This window comes from Rhagoletis zephyria, unplaced genomic scaffold (assembly GCF_001687245.7).
Source record: "Rhagoletis zephyria isolate East Lansing unplaced genomic scaffold, Rhagoletis_zephyria_1.1 Rzeph_scaffold_00004, whole genome shotgun sequence".
Lineage (NCBI taxonomy): Eukaryota > Metazoa > Arthropoda > Insecta > Diptera > Tephritidae > Rhagoletis > Rhagoletis zephyria.
The window spans coordinates 242,144-258,021 of record NW_016157088.1 but is presented as its reverse complement, the minus strand read 5'-3'; the positions used below and the strand labels follow the sequence as shown (position 1 = coordinate 258,021).

At 35.5% G+C, this 15,878-nt stretch overlaps 2 protein-coding genes and 1 long non-coding RNA gene across 4 annotated transcripts in view; 1 reads left to right on the top strand and 2 right to left on the bottom strand.

Annotated features, from left to right (window-relative positions):
- Positions 1 to 7,622: 7,622 nt before the first annotated feature.
- On the bottom strand, positions 7,623 to 8,224 carry LOC108371206 (putative nuclease HARBI1). The gene is made up of 2 exons (XM_017626746.1): positions 8,212 to 8,224; positions 7,623 to 8,150 (listed from the first exon to the last, which is right to left on the bottom strand). Exons 1-2 carry the CDS (start codon positions 8,215 to 8,217, stop codon positions 7,623 to 7,625), a joined length of 534 nt encoding a protein of 177 aa, XP_017482235.1. The 5' UTR covers positions 8,218 to 8,224.
- A 3,323-nt stretch (positions 8,225 to 11,547) lies between these two features.
- On the bottom strand, positions 11,548 to 12,221 carry LOC108373256 (uncharacterized). The gene is made up of 3 exons (XR_001848952.1): positions 12,056 to 12,221; positions 11,870 to 11,978; positions 11,548 to 11,790 (listed from the first exon to the last, which is right to left on the bottom strand). It is a non-coding gene; the product is annotated as an uncharacterized LOC108373256 (long non-coding RNA).
- Positions 12,222 to 14,286: 2,065 nt separating this feature from the next.
- Positions 14,287 to 15,878, top strand: part of LOC108372025 (Ring finger protein 11) — a 76,798-nt gene continuing 75,206 nt past the window's right edge. The window contains exon 1 of one of the 2 annotated variants that reach the window (XM_017627697.1): positions 14,287 to 14,549. The gene's annotated coding sequence lies outside the window, so the exon portion shown is untranslated. The remainder of the gene's footprint in view (positions 14,550 to 15,878) is intronic. The other variant, XM_017627767.1, reaches the window with a different exon arrangement.

Genomic DNA, 15,878 nt, shown 5'->3' with positions numbered 1-15,878 from the left:
CTATAATCTCTCGCTTTGTCCCTCTACGAAAATTAAGATCTCATAACAATCCACCCTGGTTTAACCAAAGGCTTTGGCGTATATTCATAGTCATATTTAGTACTCAACTAAGTCGAAACTATTCTAAGTCACAACTAAAGCTATTCATAGCCGCCTTAGTCTCGACTTTTCTGGCTAAGTACCAACTTAAAATTTAGTTTCAGCTGCAGCTGCAACTAAGTCGTAACTAGGAAGAAGTATTTTATCAAATTAAGGGAAAACAGACGAAATATGTAAAAATTAAGTTGGTAGAGGGTGATTTTGATAATATTGAATAATCTCCAATTAAAATTTACAAAGATCGATCCATTTTAATCGGAAGATGAAATTAAATGCGTATTACAATTCGAATAAAGCTACATCACAATTTTATAATTGGAATAATTTAGATAAATTCTCAAATAATAAGTCAGTTTCACGCTAGTTCTTTTAAAGTAAATTTGTGCATAACATTTAGATATCTACTATTTGTATGTTTCACAGCATGCTTTCGATAAACATCGACTTAACATCACTGCGGTTGTTCTGGCTATTTCACACAATTAACAATACCTTAATCTTTTGCATAATCATGCAATGAAAATAAAAATTAAATAAACGGATGATCAAACTTGACATTATTTAATAAATTTGTAATTTTTTCAAAATATCGTAAAGAAATATCGATACATTTTCACACTCGTTTTGCTATATCGTAAACTAAGTCGAAACTACTTAGGTCCGTTTGCACCATGTCTAGTTAACGCTAACTGGAGGTACATCCTTCAGTTAAGCACGTTAACTGCTTTATCGATCACATGTTATATGATGGGTGTCGATAACGTCGATAAAGATGTTTAACTGGGAGTTAGAATTAACTAGACATGGTGCAAACGGCCCTTAGTAGAAGTCTGAAATGCGACTATGAATAGAGGTAAATTTTAAGTTGGTACTTAAATTTAAGTTGCAACTTTGTTAGTTTCAACTTAGTTGCTGGACTATGAATATCCGCCATTAAGCAAGAATGATAGAATACAAGATTGCGCCGTCCTGGGTGTTGACATTTGTGTACCACAAGTAAACAAAGAATAGAGCGAAAAGAAGACCGAGTTGAAACAGCCAAAGCAGTTCACTTTACTGCGAAAAACGTGTTTTAATTTTGCTAAATGCGAAAATATTGCATTTTTCACCTAATCTATTAGAGAACAGTGAACATTGGTGCACTCCATTGCTTTACAATTGAGGCTGCTTCAGCAAACGTTTTAGTGCACTTCATTGCTTTGCAATTAAGGCTGCTGCAGAAAACTGCACCAGCATCTCTGCGGGACTGATAAGTTAACTTGCTAATGGAGGCTGCGTGGAACAGAAAAAAAATCATTGTGAGGAAATGCTGTTAATATAATAATAGAGAAACATTTTGGGAACGGCTTTGCCGTGCCCTATGTACACAAAATGCACCGATTCGTCCCAGCGCTACACTTGTATCTACGCTTCTTGCATCTTGACGGTTGTCGCAATTTAACACACAGCACTTCATTGTATTAGTTTTTACGCAGTCTTCAACTCAAAAATCACTCACTAATTGCAAATTAACTGATTTTTCACTTATAATTCAAATTTCTCTTTCGCTGATATGTAAACAAAGGTTTATTTACAAGTTACCACAACTGTCAAAATCGGCAAAACCAAAGTAGCGGTACCACTGACGGCGCCACCTTTGTTCGCTGCACCGTGGCCATTAAGTATCGTATGAAGCGTTCTAAACAGTTTTTTCCTGCTCACTACTGTTTTTTTTTCGCAAGTTATCCTTTTCCTATCGCCACTACTGTGAAATTTATTAGAGTGCTGTTACGGCCCGTCTCCACAGGCAAAAGTTTTAGCCTACCAACTGTCATTTTTATTGCTTGACATAAATTTTATCAAAGGCAATATTTGTGCGAGGGCACTTTTTATCTCGATAAAATCATTTGTAAGATGGCTATTTTTGCCGGATTTAATCATATAAAAAATTAAAAAAATATGCTATTTCACACCAAGTACATAATAACAAATATTTTAATAGAAAACAGCTCAACTTTTTGCTTTTATATTAAAATATCAATAATGTTGCCGCCCCGAATTATCGCGCAAATGAAAATGCAGCTGTCAGAGTACCAAATTGCTTAGAATATTTATCGAAATAAAAGCTCTGTTAATTATTGCTTGCCAAGAGCAGTATGCGATCTGCATTGGCAAAATTTTGCCTGATATCATTATCAAGATAACAACTTTTGCCTGTAGAGACAGCAAGTTACTTATGTGCAACTACGTATCAGGCTAACCTGATATTCACGCACGCCGCCAATTTATTGTCAAAAATTTCTCATGCACATGCAACTTGTATGGGACCAACCGAAATTGAAATTTCCAATTTTTGTTCTGCGTGGCATTTTGATTCGAGGGTTTCGCTCAATGAAATCAAGTGCAAACGCTCGCAAGCCAATTTCGGGTGACGCAAAAAAACTAATTCGACGGCATGCATACCAAAACGCAAGCCGCGAATATTAGATTATCCTGTATGTGGGTATTTATCACGGTGAAGAGAATACAGAGGTGGCGCCGATGACGATACCGCTACTCGGCTCTCAGTGATTTTGACAGAATCAGCTGTTTTGGTGACGTCATAGTAGAGAAGACAGCAGTAGTGATGTGCTGAGTCAATACTTTTAAGTACCCAATACTCTCGATACTCGGTACCGAAACATTTAGGTTTCGAATAAAAGCGCACATAGGCCAAAAATATGGAAAAAACGCCTAACAAAACCCGAATGTAAGAGCCAATAGAGCTTTTTTACTGATTCAAATGAAAGATGTATATATGTCGGTTCGATGCCATAATACAGAGAAACCCTTACTTGTTTGAAGCATTTTTGTTCCAGCTGAATCGGACGATATCATTTTTGTAGGCCTGGGACAGATTCTGTAACCAGTTAACGACAATTTTCGAATCGGTATCGGTTTTGTCGACGTTTGATATCAAATATTTGTAAGTCAACAAGTGCGATATCGATCCGAAACTTGTCGCTAACTGGCTACAGAATTTCTCCCCTGAAAGGCTTCTTCATCCGTCAAAGTATTTTTCTTGAACCTTGGATCGACTAAGGTTAAAACTGATAAAATAATATTTTTCTGTGGCGATAAGTTCAAGTGTTTTAGCCGATATCATATAAATTAGTAATGAAAGTTTTTTCTAAACCTGAAATGCATATAATGGCGAGGGTTTAATGTAAATAATCGGTATCGGATACCGAAAAGGAAGTATAGGGTACCGAAATCTTTTTTAAGTATTGGGTACCGAGTATTGGGGACAATTCAGCACATCACTAGTCGCCCTCATTCTCGCCGCTCTCAGTTGTCAACTCTACGATGACGTCACGCTAAAATTACTCTCACGAATTCTGCTGCAATCGGCGCAATCTTGTATTCTATCATTCTTGGGTATTTATGTCCTCGATAATAGGCGAACAATCCAAAACAAGTAAAAACATAAGCAATAACAAAAACAATAACAACAACTGGTAAGCACCTAGCTTGTTTCGCACTCCAATATTTCGGACCGGTACATATGCATGTGTTGTTGTTGGATATTTCCCTGCTTCGTTGTCGCTGCGATGATATTGCGCCGTCGATGTCGTCTGTGCTGCTTTCTGCTGTATTTGCGCTGTTGTTTTGAAGTTGCGCCGACGCTTTGTAACTTCGACACTCACTTTGTCGCTATTGTATGATGTTGCCTGTGTTGGCGTTTCGCTGCTTTCCTGCTACAAGTGTTCGGCGCTGCCTGGCTCTGGCGCCTCTGCTGGTACTTGGTTGTCGCTTTTTGATTAATGCAGCGTGTTTGCTGCGTTTAAAATGCAACATTTAGCCCTTTCGAACATATGTTTTCGAAGAGCGTTCATGCTATCGCATTTAGCAAATGTACATTTACGCGAGTTCGAAATCGTATGCTTTTGACAAACAGCCGTGTTCCAGTCGCTTATTCAGATCCGTATCTATTACGATCAATTCTCACGAAGAAGATAATGTTCAAAAAACCCTACTGAAAAGGAAAAAATAAATTTAGAACCAAAACCTCAATACAAAAACTTGAATTGTTTTAACCATAACCGAAAATTTGTTTGTGTATATATTCATTTGTCGGTGCTGTCAGTTAAAATTTCTCACTTAATTAGGAAACAAAACAAACAGAGTTGATCACAAATGGATCCAGATTTCTGTCAGCTTCACATCGATGTTGAATTTGCGTAACTTTTCTCTATCCAAATAATGTAAAATAATAAATGAAATCTCGATCGCCGATCACTGAAACGCATCTAGCCACTGTATACACGAAAAAGCAATGCTGCCACTTTTTCCCAATAAACCATGTTCGAATCGTGGAAATTTTGGAAGATCAGAGGGTTGCTTTTAGCATTTAGATTCTTAATGCAAAAATGGAGTTGCATTTAGGTGACGAATTTTGTAGGGATCCGTACGATAAGTCGAAAATAAAAATGTCGAAATTTAAAAATTTTTAAGTCTCGAAATAATGTTTAACCGAAACGCAAAATGTCGAAATCGTATGCTTTCGAAATGAATAAGGTCGAAAAAAATGCAAAACGCGTAAAATGTCGAAAAAGTTGAATGTGTGAAAAAAGATTAGAAGTGTTCTGAGTAGATTTTCAAATGTTCTAGAGTTCCTAAGATGGAAAAAGAAAGTTCTGCAAAATTACGCTGAAAATTTTTTTTTAACGTGTTATTTAAATTGATTTTAACTTTTTGAAAAGACGGCAACTCTCTAAAAATATTTCTACAATAAAGCATTCTCGTTTGATACCCACATTAAAATATTTCGTTTAAACTTTTTAAAAGAATTGATTTTAACTTTTTAAACAGATAGCAACCGTCTTAAAGTATATTTAGTTATCAATTAATTGACTTTTACTTTTTTAACAGGCGGCAACCCTATTACAAAATACTTCCGAAATATATAATTTCTGAACCGCTTTCGCTTGCTAATATATTGTTAAACTTGTTAATTAATCGGTTTTTACTTTTGAAAGAGGTGGCAACTCTCCAAAAAATATTTTATATGTTAGTATATTATATCTATCAGGCATGTTCTATAAATCGTTTTCGATCAACATTTTCGGATTTTCCGTTTTTAAATCGTATGACACGTTCTGTAAATCGTTCCGTTTTTGTTTTTTTCGAACATTGCAAAATCGATTTGTCACCCTGTTCTGGAAAACGAAATCGGTAAAATTTTACTGTTTTGTATTCGGCAACGTAGACGAGAGTGGTTTGAAATTTTAAAATATTTTATATCAATAAGNACATGCAGATATTGTCTTACCAAATAGCGCATACACTTAGGTCTCTTGTTATGAGGTACATGTGTTCCTCAGAAAGCCGCATAAAAAAAAAAATCCGTATACAAAAGTTCTTTACTTGGGATCCGTACGATAAGTCGAAAATAAAAATGTCGAAAGAAAAATGTCGAAATTTAAAAATTTTTTAAATCTCGAAATAATGTTTAACCGAAACGCAAAATGTCGAAATCGTATGCTTTCGAAATGAATAAGGTCGAAAAAAATGCAAAACGCGTAAAATGTCGAAAAAGTTGAATGTGTGAAAAAAGATTAGAAGTGTTCTGAGTAGATTTTCAAATGTTCTAGAGTTCCTAAGATGGAAAAAGAAAGTTCTGCAAAATTACGCTGAAAATTTTTTTTTAACGTGTTATTTAAATTGATTTTAACTTTTTGAAAAGACGGCAACTCTCTAAAAATATTTCTACAATAAAGCATTCTCGTTTGATACCCACATTAAAATATTTCGTTTAAACTTTTTAAAAGAATTGATTTTAACTTTTTAAACAGATAGCAACCGTCTTAAAGTATATTTAGTTATCAATTAATTGACTTTTACTTTTTTAACAGGCGGCAACCCTATTACAAAATACTTCCGAAATATATAATTTCTGAACCGCTTTCGCTTGCTAATATATTGTTAAACTTGTTAATTAATCGGTTTTTACTTTTGAAAGAGGTGGCAACTCTCCAAAAAATATTTTATATGTTAGTATATTATATCTATCAGGCNTTTTGTTTTTTTCGAACATTGCCAAATCGATTTGTCACCCTGTTCTGGAAAACGAAATGGGTAAAATTTTACTGTTTTGTATTCGGCAACGTAGACGAGAGCGGTTTGAAATTTTAAAATTTTTGTATCAATAATACGCATAACAATGTAAGTATTATCTTGAAATATATCATCTTATTTGTAAATAAATGTTAAATATCAAAAATATTCAGGGGGAAACACAAGAACTCCAAACAATAACTAATTTTTGTTCAGTTCATGGAAAGTCATCAAGATTTGGCCAAAAATTTTGTAAAAGGCGATCGAGTGAATGCCGAAGAGAAGTGGAAAGAGCTAGCCATGTTATTGAATGCAGAAGGTCCACCACAGAAAGATGTGAATGGTTGGAAAAAAGTAAAGTTTTAATCTAATTTCCCAATTCATGTAATTTAAATAGCTTTATTGTTTTGCAGATATGGTCTGACTGGAAGGCGAACATTAAAAAAAAGGTAGCACATAATAATATGGAGTCGAGGGCACCAGGAGGAGGGCCTTTTATTAAATATATATTAACCCAAAATGAGGAGAGTGTGGCTCGAATTTGTGGCATATTTGCGGTAGTCGAGGGCATGGCACAAGCTAGGACATTCGGGACACAAGAGAAAGCTGAAAGTGTGAACGTTGGTGAGTCCGATGAAGATGAACCTCCGCAGAAAACCCACGACGCCGTCAGTGCGCAGCCACGGAAAAGAGCAAGAACCGTGGATAATGAAGATTGTCTCCGTTTGTGTATGACAACNGTATGACAACACAAAATGAAACAATGAAAACAATTGCAATAACGCTGGGAGAAATATGCGAGAACCAAAAAAACAATGAAAACAATTATGATTTTGAACGCCTTTGTAAAGCGGTGGAAACCCAAAACCAACTTCTAGCGGAGCAGAATAGTTTAATGCGACGTGACATAGAAGAAAAAAAGAAATATCGGCTGCGTTTCTTTATACAGTCCGGATAATCTCATTTCACAGCCGGAATAAACAGAATGTGTTTGAAATATACGTTAACATATCATCAGGAACGTTCTAAAGAATAAGTAAACAAAAAAGTTCCAAACGTTCAGAATGAATAAAGAAATTCAGCCATCATATCAAGATGAAACAGTTNGTATGACAACACAAAATGAAACAATGAAAACAATTGCAATAACGCTGGGAGAAATATGCGAGAACCAAAAAAACAATGAAAACAATTATGATTTTGAACGCCTTTGTAAAGCGGTGGAAACCCAAAACCAACTTCTAGCGGAACAGAATAGTTTAATGCGACGTGACATAGAAGAAAAAAAGAAACATCATATCAAGATGGAACAGTTGGTACAAGAAAAAGTCAAAATAAAAAGAGGATGCTCGAGTTAGAATCATCAATGAGGTGATTTAATATATAGATATTTACACTGAGTTTTTGTTAATTTATTTTTTATAAGTGAATAAAGTTTACATTCTGTTCTATAATATTAAATTATTGGCAATTGAGTCTCTTAAATTTCGGCCAACATTATTCAAATTTGTATTTTCTTCGAGTTCAGTATTTTCTTCAAAAATTTCTTCAGGTTGGGTTGTGCTTTCTGTTTCTACAAAGTCTTCTATTTGATAATGCCTACAAATGTTATGTAATGCACAGCAAATATTTATAATCTTAACTACTTTTTGTGGGGCATATGGTAATGCGGTTTTTAGACATCTGATCCTGCTTTTAAGAACTCCTATTACTCTCTCTGTGATATTACGAGCTTTGGCATGTTGGAGATTAAACCTATGTTGTGGTGATCCCGGATTAGGATCTCTATACGGTGTCAATAAAAATTCTTCTATTCCGAATCCGGAATCACCAAGTAACCAGGATCCGCGGTCACCAGCTTCATATTTTGACAAATAATGTTGCTTTGCATTACTCATATTAAAAACAAAAGCATCATGGCTTGATCCAGGTCGGCTTGCATCTACTGCTCGTATGACGATATCGGAATCACAAATCTATAAATTCCAAAAAAATTTAACTTAAAAACGTGCTTATGCTGTTCAATTTCATACTTACAATCATTGCATTTATGCTACAGTAACCTTTTCTGTTATAAAAAAAAATGCTCATTCTCCAAAGGTTTTACTAAAGGTACGTGAGTTCCATCAATACAGCCAATTACACCTGGGATTCCAAATTTTTCCACAAAATGTAGTTTGCATTTCCTCAAATCCTCCGCCGATCTGTCCAACTTAATCCACTTAGGCCACAGCACAGTTTCCAAAGCATTGATAATTTCTGACAACATTTTAGATACTGTGCTTCTACCCAAAGCAATGTCAGTATCCTTGCCGACAGAACGTTGGAATGAGCCTTCTGCGAGGAATCGAAGGCAAATGGAGAAATGGAGTTATCTCGTTCAATACTTATAAAAAAGCACTCTTACTCAAACGATAGTTCGCAATAAATCTAAAAGCAGTTAAATTTAAACAGGCAAACTCCTCGAACGTTTGTTCAAAACTTACATTGAATCAGGCGTACTTAGGGGGTTAGATTAATCTCTTAACCGTCGTCGATTAACCCTCATTTGATAACGTTGCTCACTTTCATTCAATGCGTAAGCTGCCATAAAAATCATTTTTTTTTTTTTAAAGAAAATTCGTTTAAATTCAATTTTTCTAACAACCACCTCTTTTGTCATGGGGTGTGTTCAGTTGACGTAAAGGGGATCCTTACGACAAGTCGAAAATAAACATGTCGAAAGAGAAATGTAGAAATTTAAAAATTTTTTAAATCTCGAAATAATGTTTAACCGAAACGCAAAATGTCGAAATCGTATGCTTTCGAAATGAATAAGGTCAAAAAAATGCAAAACGCGTAAATTGTCGAAAAAAAGTCGAAAAAGTTGAAAGTGTGAAAAAATAACAATTAAAAGTGTTCTGAGTAGATTTTCAAATGTTCTAGAGTTCCTAAGATGGAAAAAGAAAGCTCTGCAAAATTACGCAGAAAAAAAATTTGTTTACGTGTTATTTAAATTGATTTTAACTTTTTGAAAAGATCNTAAGATGGAAAAAGAAAGTTCTGCAAAATTACGCAGAAAAAAATTGTTTAACGTGTTATTTAAATTGATTTTAACTTTTTGAAAAGATGGCAACTCTCTAAAAATATTTCTACAATAAAGCATTCTCGTTTGATACCCACATTAAAATATTTCGTTTAAACTTTTTCAAAGAATTGATTTTAACTTTTTAAACAGATAGCAACCGTCTTAAAGTATATTTAGTTATCAATTAACTGACTTTTACTTTTTTAACAGGCGGCAATCCTATTACAAAATACTTCCGAAATATATAGTTTCTGAACCGCTTTCGCTTGCTAATATTTTGTTAAACTTGTTAATTAAGCCGTTTTTTTTTTAAAGAGGTGGCAACTCCAAAAAATATTTTATATGTTAGTATATTATATCTATATTCCATATTTAATTGAAATATATCCAGACGTTTTAGCAACAAACATACTCACTCACAAACTTTCACATTTATTATATTAGTACATAGGATTAGTGGAATTTAACTTAAATAAATCAACCTGTTGAAATAATGTAATGAATGATGTGTAAAATTCGCGCTAATTTTACACATTATTCATTACATTATTTCGATATTTTTTTCGACATTTTTATTTTCGACATTTTTGTTTTCGACATTTTTCTTTTCGACAATTTTTTTCTCGACATTCTTGATTTTCTAACTGTTTTTTTCGACATTTTTTCGGTGCTTTTAGTTTCGACAATTTAAATTTCGACATATCGTACCAGACCCATTTTGTATGGATGTACATTTAGAGTAGCATTTAGAGCTAAATGTGCTTGAGTACAGTCACGCAGCAAATATTATTTAAAAGTCTTAATTTTGCAAAATGCTTTAAAGTACACAGATTTCTCGTTTTTCCCGCATTGTAAATTTACTGCAATTTGAAGCTCGGCACTTCCCTGCAGACTTCAACTTTTTCAGTTAAATTTTTTGATTTTTCAGCAAATTTGCGCTTTTAAAGCATCACCAAGTCACGCTACGCACCATTTATGAACTATTGAACGTTTTAAGACGTTTGCCAAGTACTAGCTAGCATGCCACGCACACACACCCACAAAACGCTTACAACTTGCACAACGCTCATGTCCACACGAGGGCTATATCCCACTTCTGACACCACTTTGTAGCGCTAGCAGTTAAAACGCAAATGTTCGATTTCATTATTACATGTTTATTTTACATACACACGCATATTATTATTATTACTTATCGTGGCGGTTTCGCTTGATGGTGGTTACAAACATTCTGCAAAATTGCTGTCCTTCTTTGCCTTGTCAAGTCTATCATTCGGTGTGTTCAGTGCGGTTCGTTCAATTCTTGTCAGTTTTGCATTTGTCGATCAGTGTTAGCCCGGTTACCCACTGTCATAGTTGTACCTGTAGGTGTGCCGATAGTCATGTACATTATTTCCCACATAAATTCAGGACATTCATTTGCTTGTAGATTCCGTTGGTTATGGTGGTCATGAGTTCAGCCTGTAAATTCCATGGTCCATTACCCGGAGTTGCTCCAACATTATGAGTCGATTTTAGTGAGAATCACTTCAATTGGCTCTGGTTCGTACCCGGGTATCTGAATATTAGAAAATAAATTATAGAAAAGTGTTTGTTTACAAAATTACCTGGGCCACTCCGCCATAATACTGTTGTTGCTCCCTTTCATCCACAGTAATTTTGTATACAACTCTGAACCAGCAAAATTCATGCTCCTGCTCATTATCAACGCTGATCAGATTTTACCGCCGAGGAGTACTCAAAATGGTTATTTGGTATCAAAGATATTAACATTTTTCGAAATCCAAAATTTCATCTTTAACCCTATATATCTTCCACAATTTATATTTCCGCAATATAAAATTGGTATACGTGTGCTCAACACTTAAATCTATTAAAACCCATTTTTCCTTTTTATCGAAACGGTGCGTATTCTTTACTTATGCTTATGTTTATAACACAAAACACTCTACTTTTTGGCTCATTTCGCTCTGCTCGAAAATTATAAAACGGCAACGCTGGTACAGAATTCAAATTTCTTGAAAATATTTTTACGATTATTTAACAATTAATCAATTAATGAAACACAATACTACGATACAATTACAGCCTCATCATGTATCTCGAACGATAGCGAACGAACGATTCGTCTGCAGGCGAATTCGTCTCCGCTTACAATTTTGTAAGTTGAATGATCGCCTTCGTGTAGACTTTACGTCGATTACGTTGTATTCGTCTAGAACAGCGTTGCTAAATGAAATATTAAGGTATTTTTTATAAATTTCCTTTCGAATTTTATTATATTTAATTTATTTGCCACACTTTATAGAAAATGGGCATCACCGTCAAATGTTATTTACCATTTTTGCCATTCATTTGGGAGATTTTTTGTTTAGTTACTGGTGGAATTAGTGGGTTCTGGAGTGGCGTGTAGCGCGTAAACGACCGTTGGGATGATACCGAATAGGGTTAGCCTCTTGAATGCCGAAAGGGACCCCATCTGTCATATTTTATATTACAAATATAGTTCGCAATCCTCTTTTTGTGCGGCTTTTTAGGTCAGCCCAAGTCTGAAGAAAAATAAACAAATCGTATTTTTGGTTATGTTACTAGAATATTCAGGATTTTTTCTACCAAGTATAAGCTTACCTTCTTCCATTATCCCGTCTCATCGCTTTTGAACCCTTGCTCTGTCAGATCCAAACACTGTTACTCCTCTTGCCAGATCCGGATCTTCGTCCATCTCTTGAATCAGCACCTCAAATTGTGTGGTTGTGGGTTTTTTAATTGGTGAAAATATAATTTATTATTTTATAAATTTTTCACGGTATTTACTTATTTTGGCTGAAAGATCCATCTCGACGATGACTTATAATCTTTCGTTTGCTTTTAATGATTATCGTCTCTCTTTCGTCTTCTTTTTGTGTTAGAAAATTGCAAACTAGATGAAAGCAACGTCGGCGGGTATTCATAGTCCAGCAACTAAGTCGAAACTAACAAAGTTGCAACTTAAATTTAAGTACCAACTTAAAATTTACCTCTATTTATAATCGCATTTCAGACTTCTACTCAGTAGTTTCGACTTAGTTTACGATATAGCAAAACGAGTGTGAAAATGTATCGATTTTTCTTTACGATATTTTGGAAAAATTACAGTTTTATTAAATAATGTCAAGTTTGAGCATCCGTTTATGTAATTTTTATTTTCATTGCATGATTATGCAAAAGAATAATTTCTTGTTAATTGTGTGAAATAGCCAGAACAACCGCAGTGATGTGAAGTCGATGTTTATCGAAAGCATGCTGTGAAACATACAAATAGTAGATATCTAAATGTTATGCACAAATTTACTTTAAAAGACCTAGCGTGAAACTGACTTATTATTTGAGAATTTATCTAAATTATTCCAATTATAAAATTGTGATGTAGCTTTTATTTTTAGTCCTCTCTCGACGTACGAAAACCACGCTCTATAAGTCACTCATCATGCCCGTGCTACCAACACAAGCATGGACAATGACAACATCCGATGAGGCGGCTCTTGGGGTGTTTGAGAGAAAGATTTTGCGGAAGATTTACGGTCCTTTACGCGTTGGCGACGGCGAGTACCGCAGACGATGGAACGATGAGCTGTATGAGCTTTACAACGATATAGACATAGTGCAGCGAATTAAAATACAGCGGCTCCGCTGGCTTGGTCATGTCGTTCGAATGGACACCGACGCTCCAGCTCTGAAAGTATTCAACTCGGAACCCGCTGGTGGTAGCAGAGGAAGAGGGAGGCCCCCACTGCGATGGAAAGATCAGGTGGAGAAGGACTTGGCTTCACTTGGCGTTTCCAATTGGCGTCAGTTGGCACAGAGGAGAAACGACTGGCGTGCTTTGCTGAACTCGGCCAAAATCGCTTAGGCGGTTACAGCGCCAAAAAAGAAGAAGAAGAGATGTAGCTTTATTCGAATTGTAATACGCATTTAATTTCATCTTCCGATGAAAATGGATCGATCTTTGTAATTTTTAATTGGAGATTATTCAATATTATCAAGATCACCCTCTACCAACTTAATTTTTACATATTTCGTCTGTTTTCCCTTAATGTGATAAAGTACTTCTTCCTAGTTACGACTTAGTTGCAGCTGCAGCCGAAACTAAATTTTAAGTTGTACTTAGACAGAATAGTCGACACTAAGGCGACAATGAATAGCTTTAGTTGTGACTTAGAATAGTTTCGACATACAGGTCTATTCTGCGCTGGTAATAAAAAGTTTGTAACCGGTAAATAAAGTTCCTGTCAATTTTTAAACCCTTTTCCCATTCTGTGTACTCTTGTAACCGGTAAATTTTGTTACCATCTCATAAGCAGGTAACAAAGTATTGCCCCGTGAAATATGCAATGCCAGAATTTGCACAATTCTTCATATCTGAATCGCTGAATATTTTAACTGCATTACCAACGTTCCTAGAATCGCGGTGACAAGAACTGGTAACATTTTTTGGTAATAAAATTTCCCGGTTACAAAATCTTCGGTAACGCAGAATAGACCTGTTAGTTGAGTACTAAATATGACTATGAATATGCGCCTTTATAATTATTTTGGCGACAACATGGCTACGCGACGAATGTGGTTGTGGCCAGATTATTGCTATTTTTCCAGCGACAGATAACTTACATAACTCTGTTCACATGGAAAAGTAGCTTATGTCGAAAGGCTGGCTTTAGTATAATGCGGCATTCCCTTTACTCTTTAAACGGCAAGGAATTTTTTGATGAGACTTAATAAGAATATTGACTTGCTGGTATCGGAACTACTTCTTGCACGTTTATTTGCCAAAAGTTCTACAACAGCTCAGCGCCAGTGAGTCATTCGCAATCCTATGCTGCGAATGCCGATTTATACTAAAGCCAGCCTTTCCACATAAGCTACTTTTCCATACGAACACAGATAAATTCATGAAATCATGTCGTTATCGACAGCTGTGGCCGGTGGCTCGTCGTTTGCAATGTGTTCAGGGCTTGAGGTTGTTAATCGTTATTAGGACGAACATAATCGATTAGTTTAATCAAATGATTAATCGCTGCAATACCTATTCGTAGTCCAAGTGTTTTGTTTTTTTTGATATTGAGTAGTGTTGGGTACCAAATTGTGATTCAGTTTTATCTGTTTACAAAACATATGGTGATACCATTGAAAAACAATTTGATGGATTGCCACAGTGAAATGTAGTAGAAGTCGCATAAAAATAGTAAATTTGCTCATATTTTACATTATTACATGACTTTTGTTCGGTAGCACCAGAAACGGATAGAATTGCTTTCTATATACTAAATGTGTAGGTATCTGTGCATGTGGCTGTATGTGGAGATATATTTTAGATATTGAGAAAAATAAAATTAATCATGGCGAAATGTTTGAATAATGCATCGTCATCAAAAGTGGGGGTAGAGGGCGGTCCCTATTTTCCTAAAATGAAAACCACGCACGCCTGTTAGTTTAAAAGTTATTCGTTCGTTAAAATCGCGAAATTTTGAGTGAAAATTTGTATAAAAACTTGAACCAAGGCTGAACCGAAATGGCGTTGCCATAAGGTATCCAAATCATTTGCACAGAACACTGCCCGAGCGTCAGAATGAGGCATACCTAACTTGACGCCCGTCTACATAGAACTTTTGCGTTGCGTTGGCGTTGGCGTCGCTTCAGCAGCTGAGTATGAATACATGAATTCAAATGCAGCCGTCCGCATAGACAATATTCGACAACGCTCACGCCAACACAAAAAGATGGCCAACTATCAACTTTTCGCGTGCGTCGCTCGTCAGCTGTTGTAAATAAATGAAATTATGTGAAATATTTTTCGTTTTTAATCAAGTGCAGGCAAGGGGTAAATTTTAGTAGACGGACAGCAAATTCTAGAAAAAAGGGATCAAGTGGGGTAGAATAGGACCCCCTGATTTCAAAAATAGGGAAAATTTTAGAATGGTAACCCCCGATTTCGGAATTAAGGAAAATAGGGGGGGTAGAGGGGGTTCTTAAGGGGGTATATGTAAAGTTTTAAAGCGCGCAACCTTATAGTTTTTAAGTAATTTGTTATTAAATTTTGTAATTTTCACCAACTTGTATGGCACTATTTCACAATATATAATGCACTTTCCACTAAATTTACACGTTATTTACACTCAATATATGCGCAGTTAGAGTGTGCACGTTCAAACAAATAAATACTTTTAGTATATTACAGCATTTTTATAAAAAATTGATTGTTGTTTAACTTTATGAGAGTACATGCAGAGTATGTGCAAATGGCAGCAGGACTGTGTTGCCATATCTAAAAACCAAGAGTGGAAAGCAAGACCAAAAGAAAATACGATTAAAAGGAAAATACGACAAGGTTCTTTTGTTCAGATAAAAATAAATAGTAGGGGGATTGGGGTAATATTCCCCCATAAAATACTGAAACACATTTTTAAGGCAAAGAAAAGGGGCCGAACACCTTTTTGCATGGAACACCTTTCTGCGTAGGCGGCCTTCGGCCGCACTTAGGGATTATAACCCTCAGGCAGTATAATTCTCCTTTCTGTGTTGCCAAAGAAAAGGGGCCGAACACCTTTTGCATAGAACACCTTTCTGCGTAGGCGGCCTTCGGCCGCACTTAGGGATTATA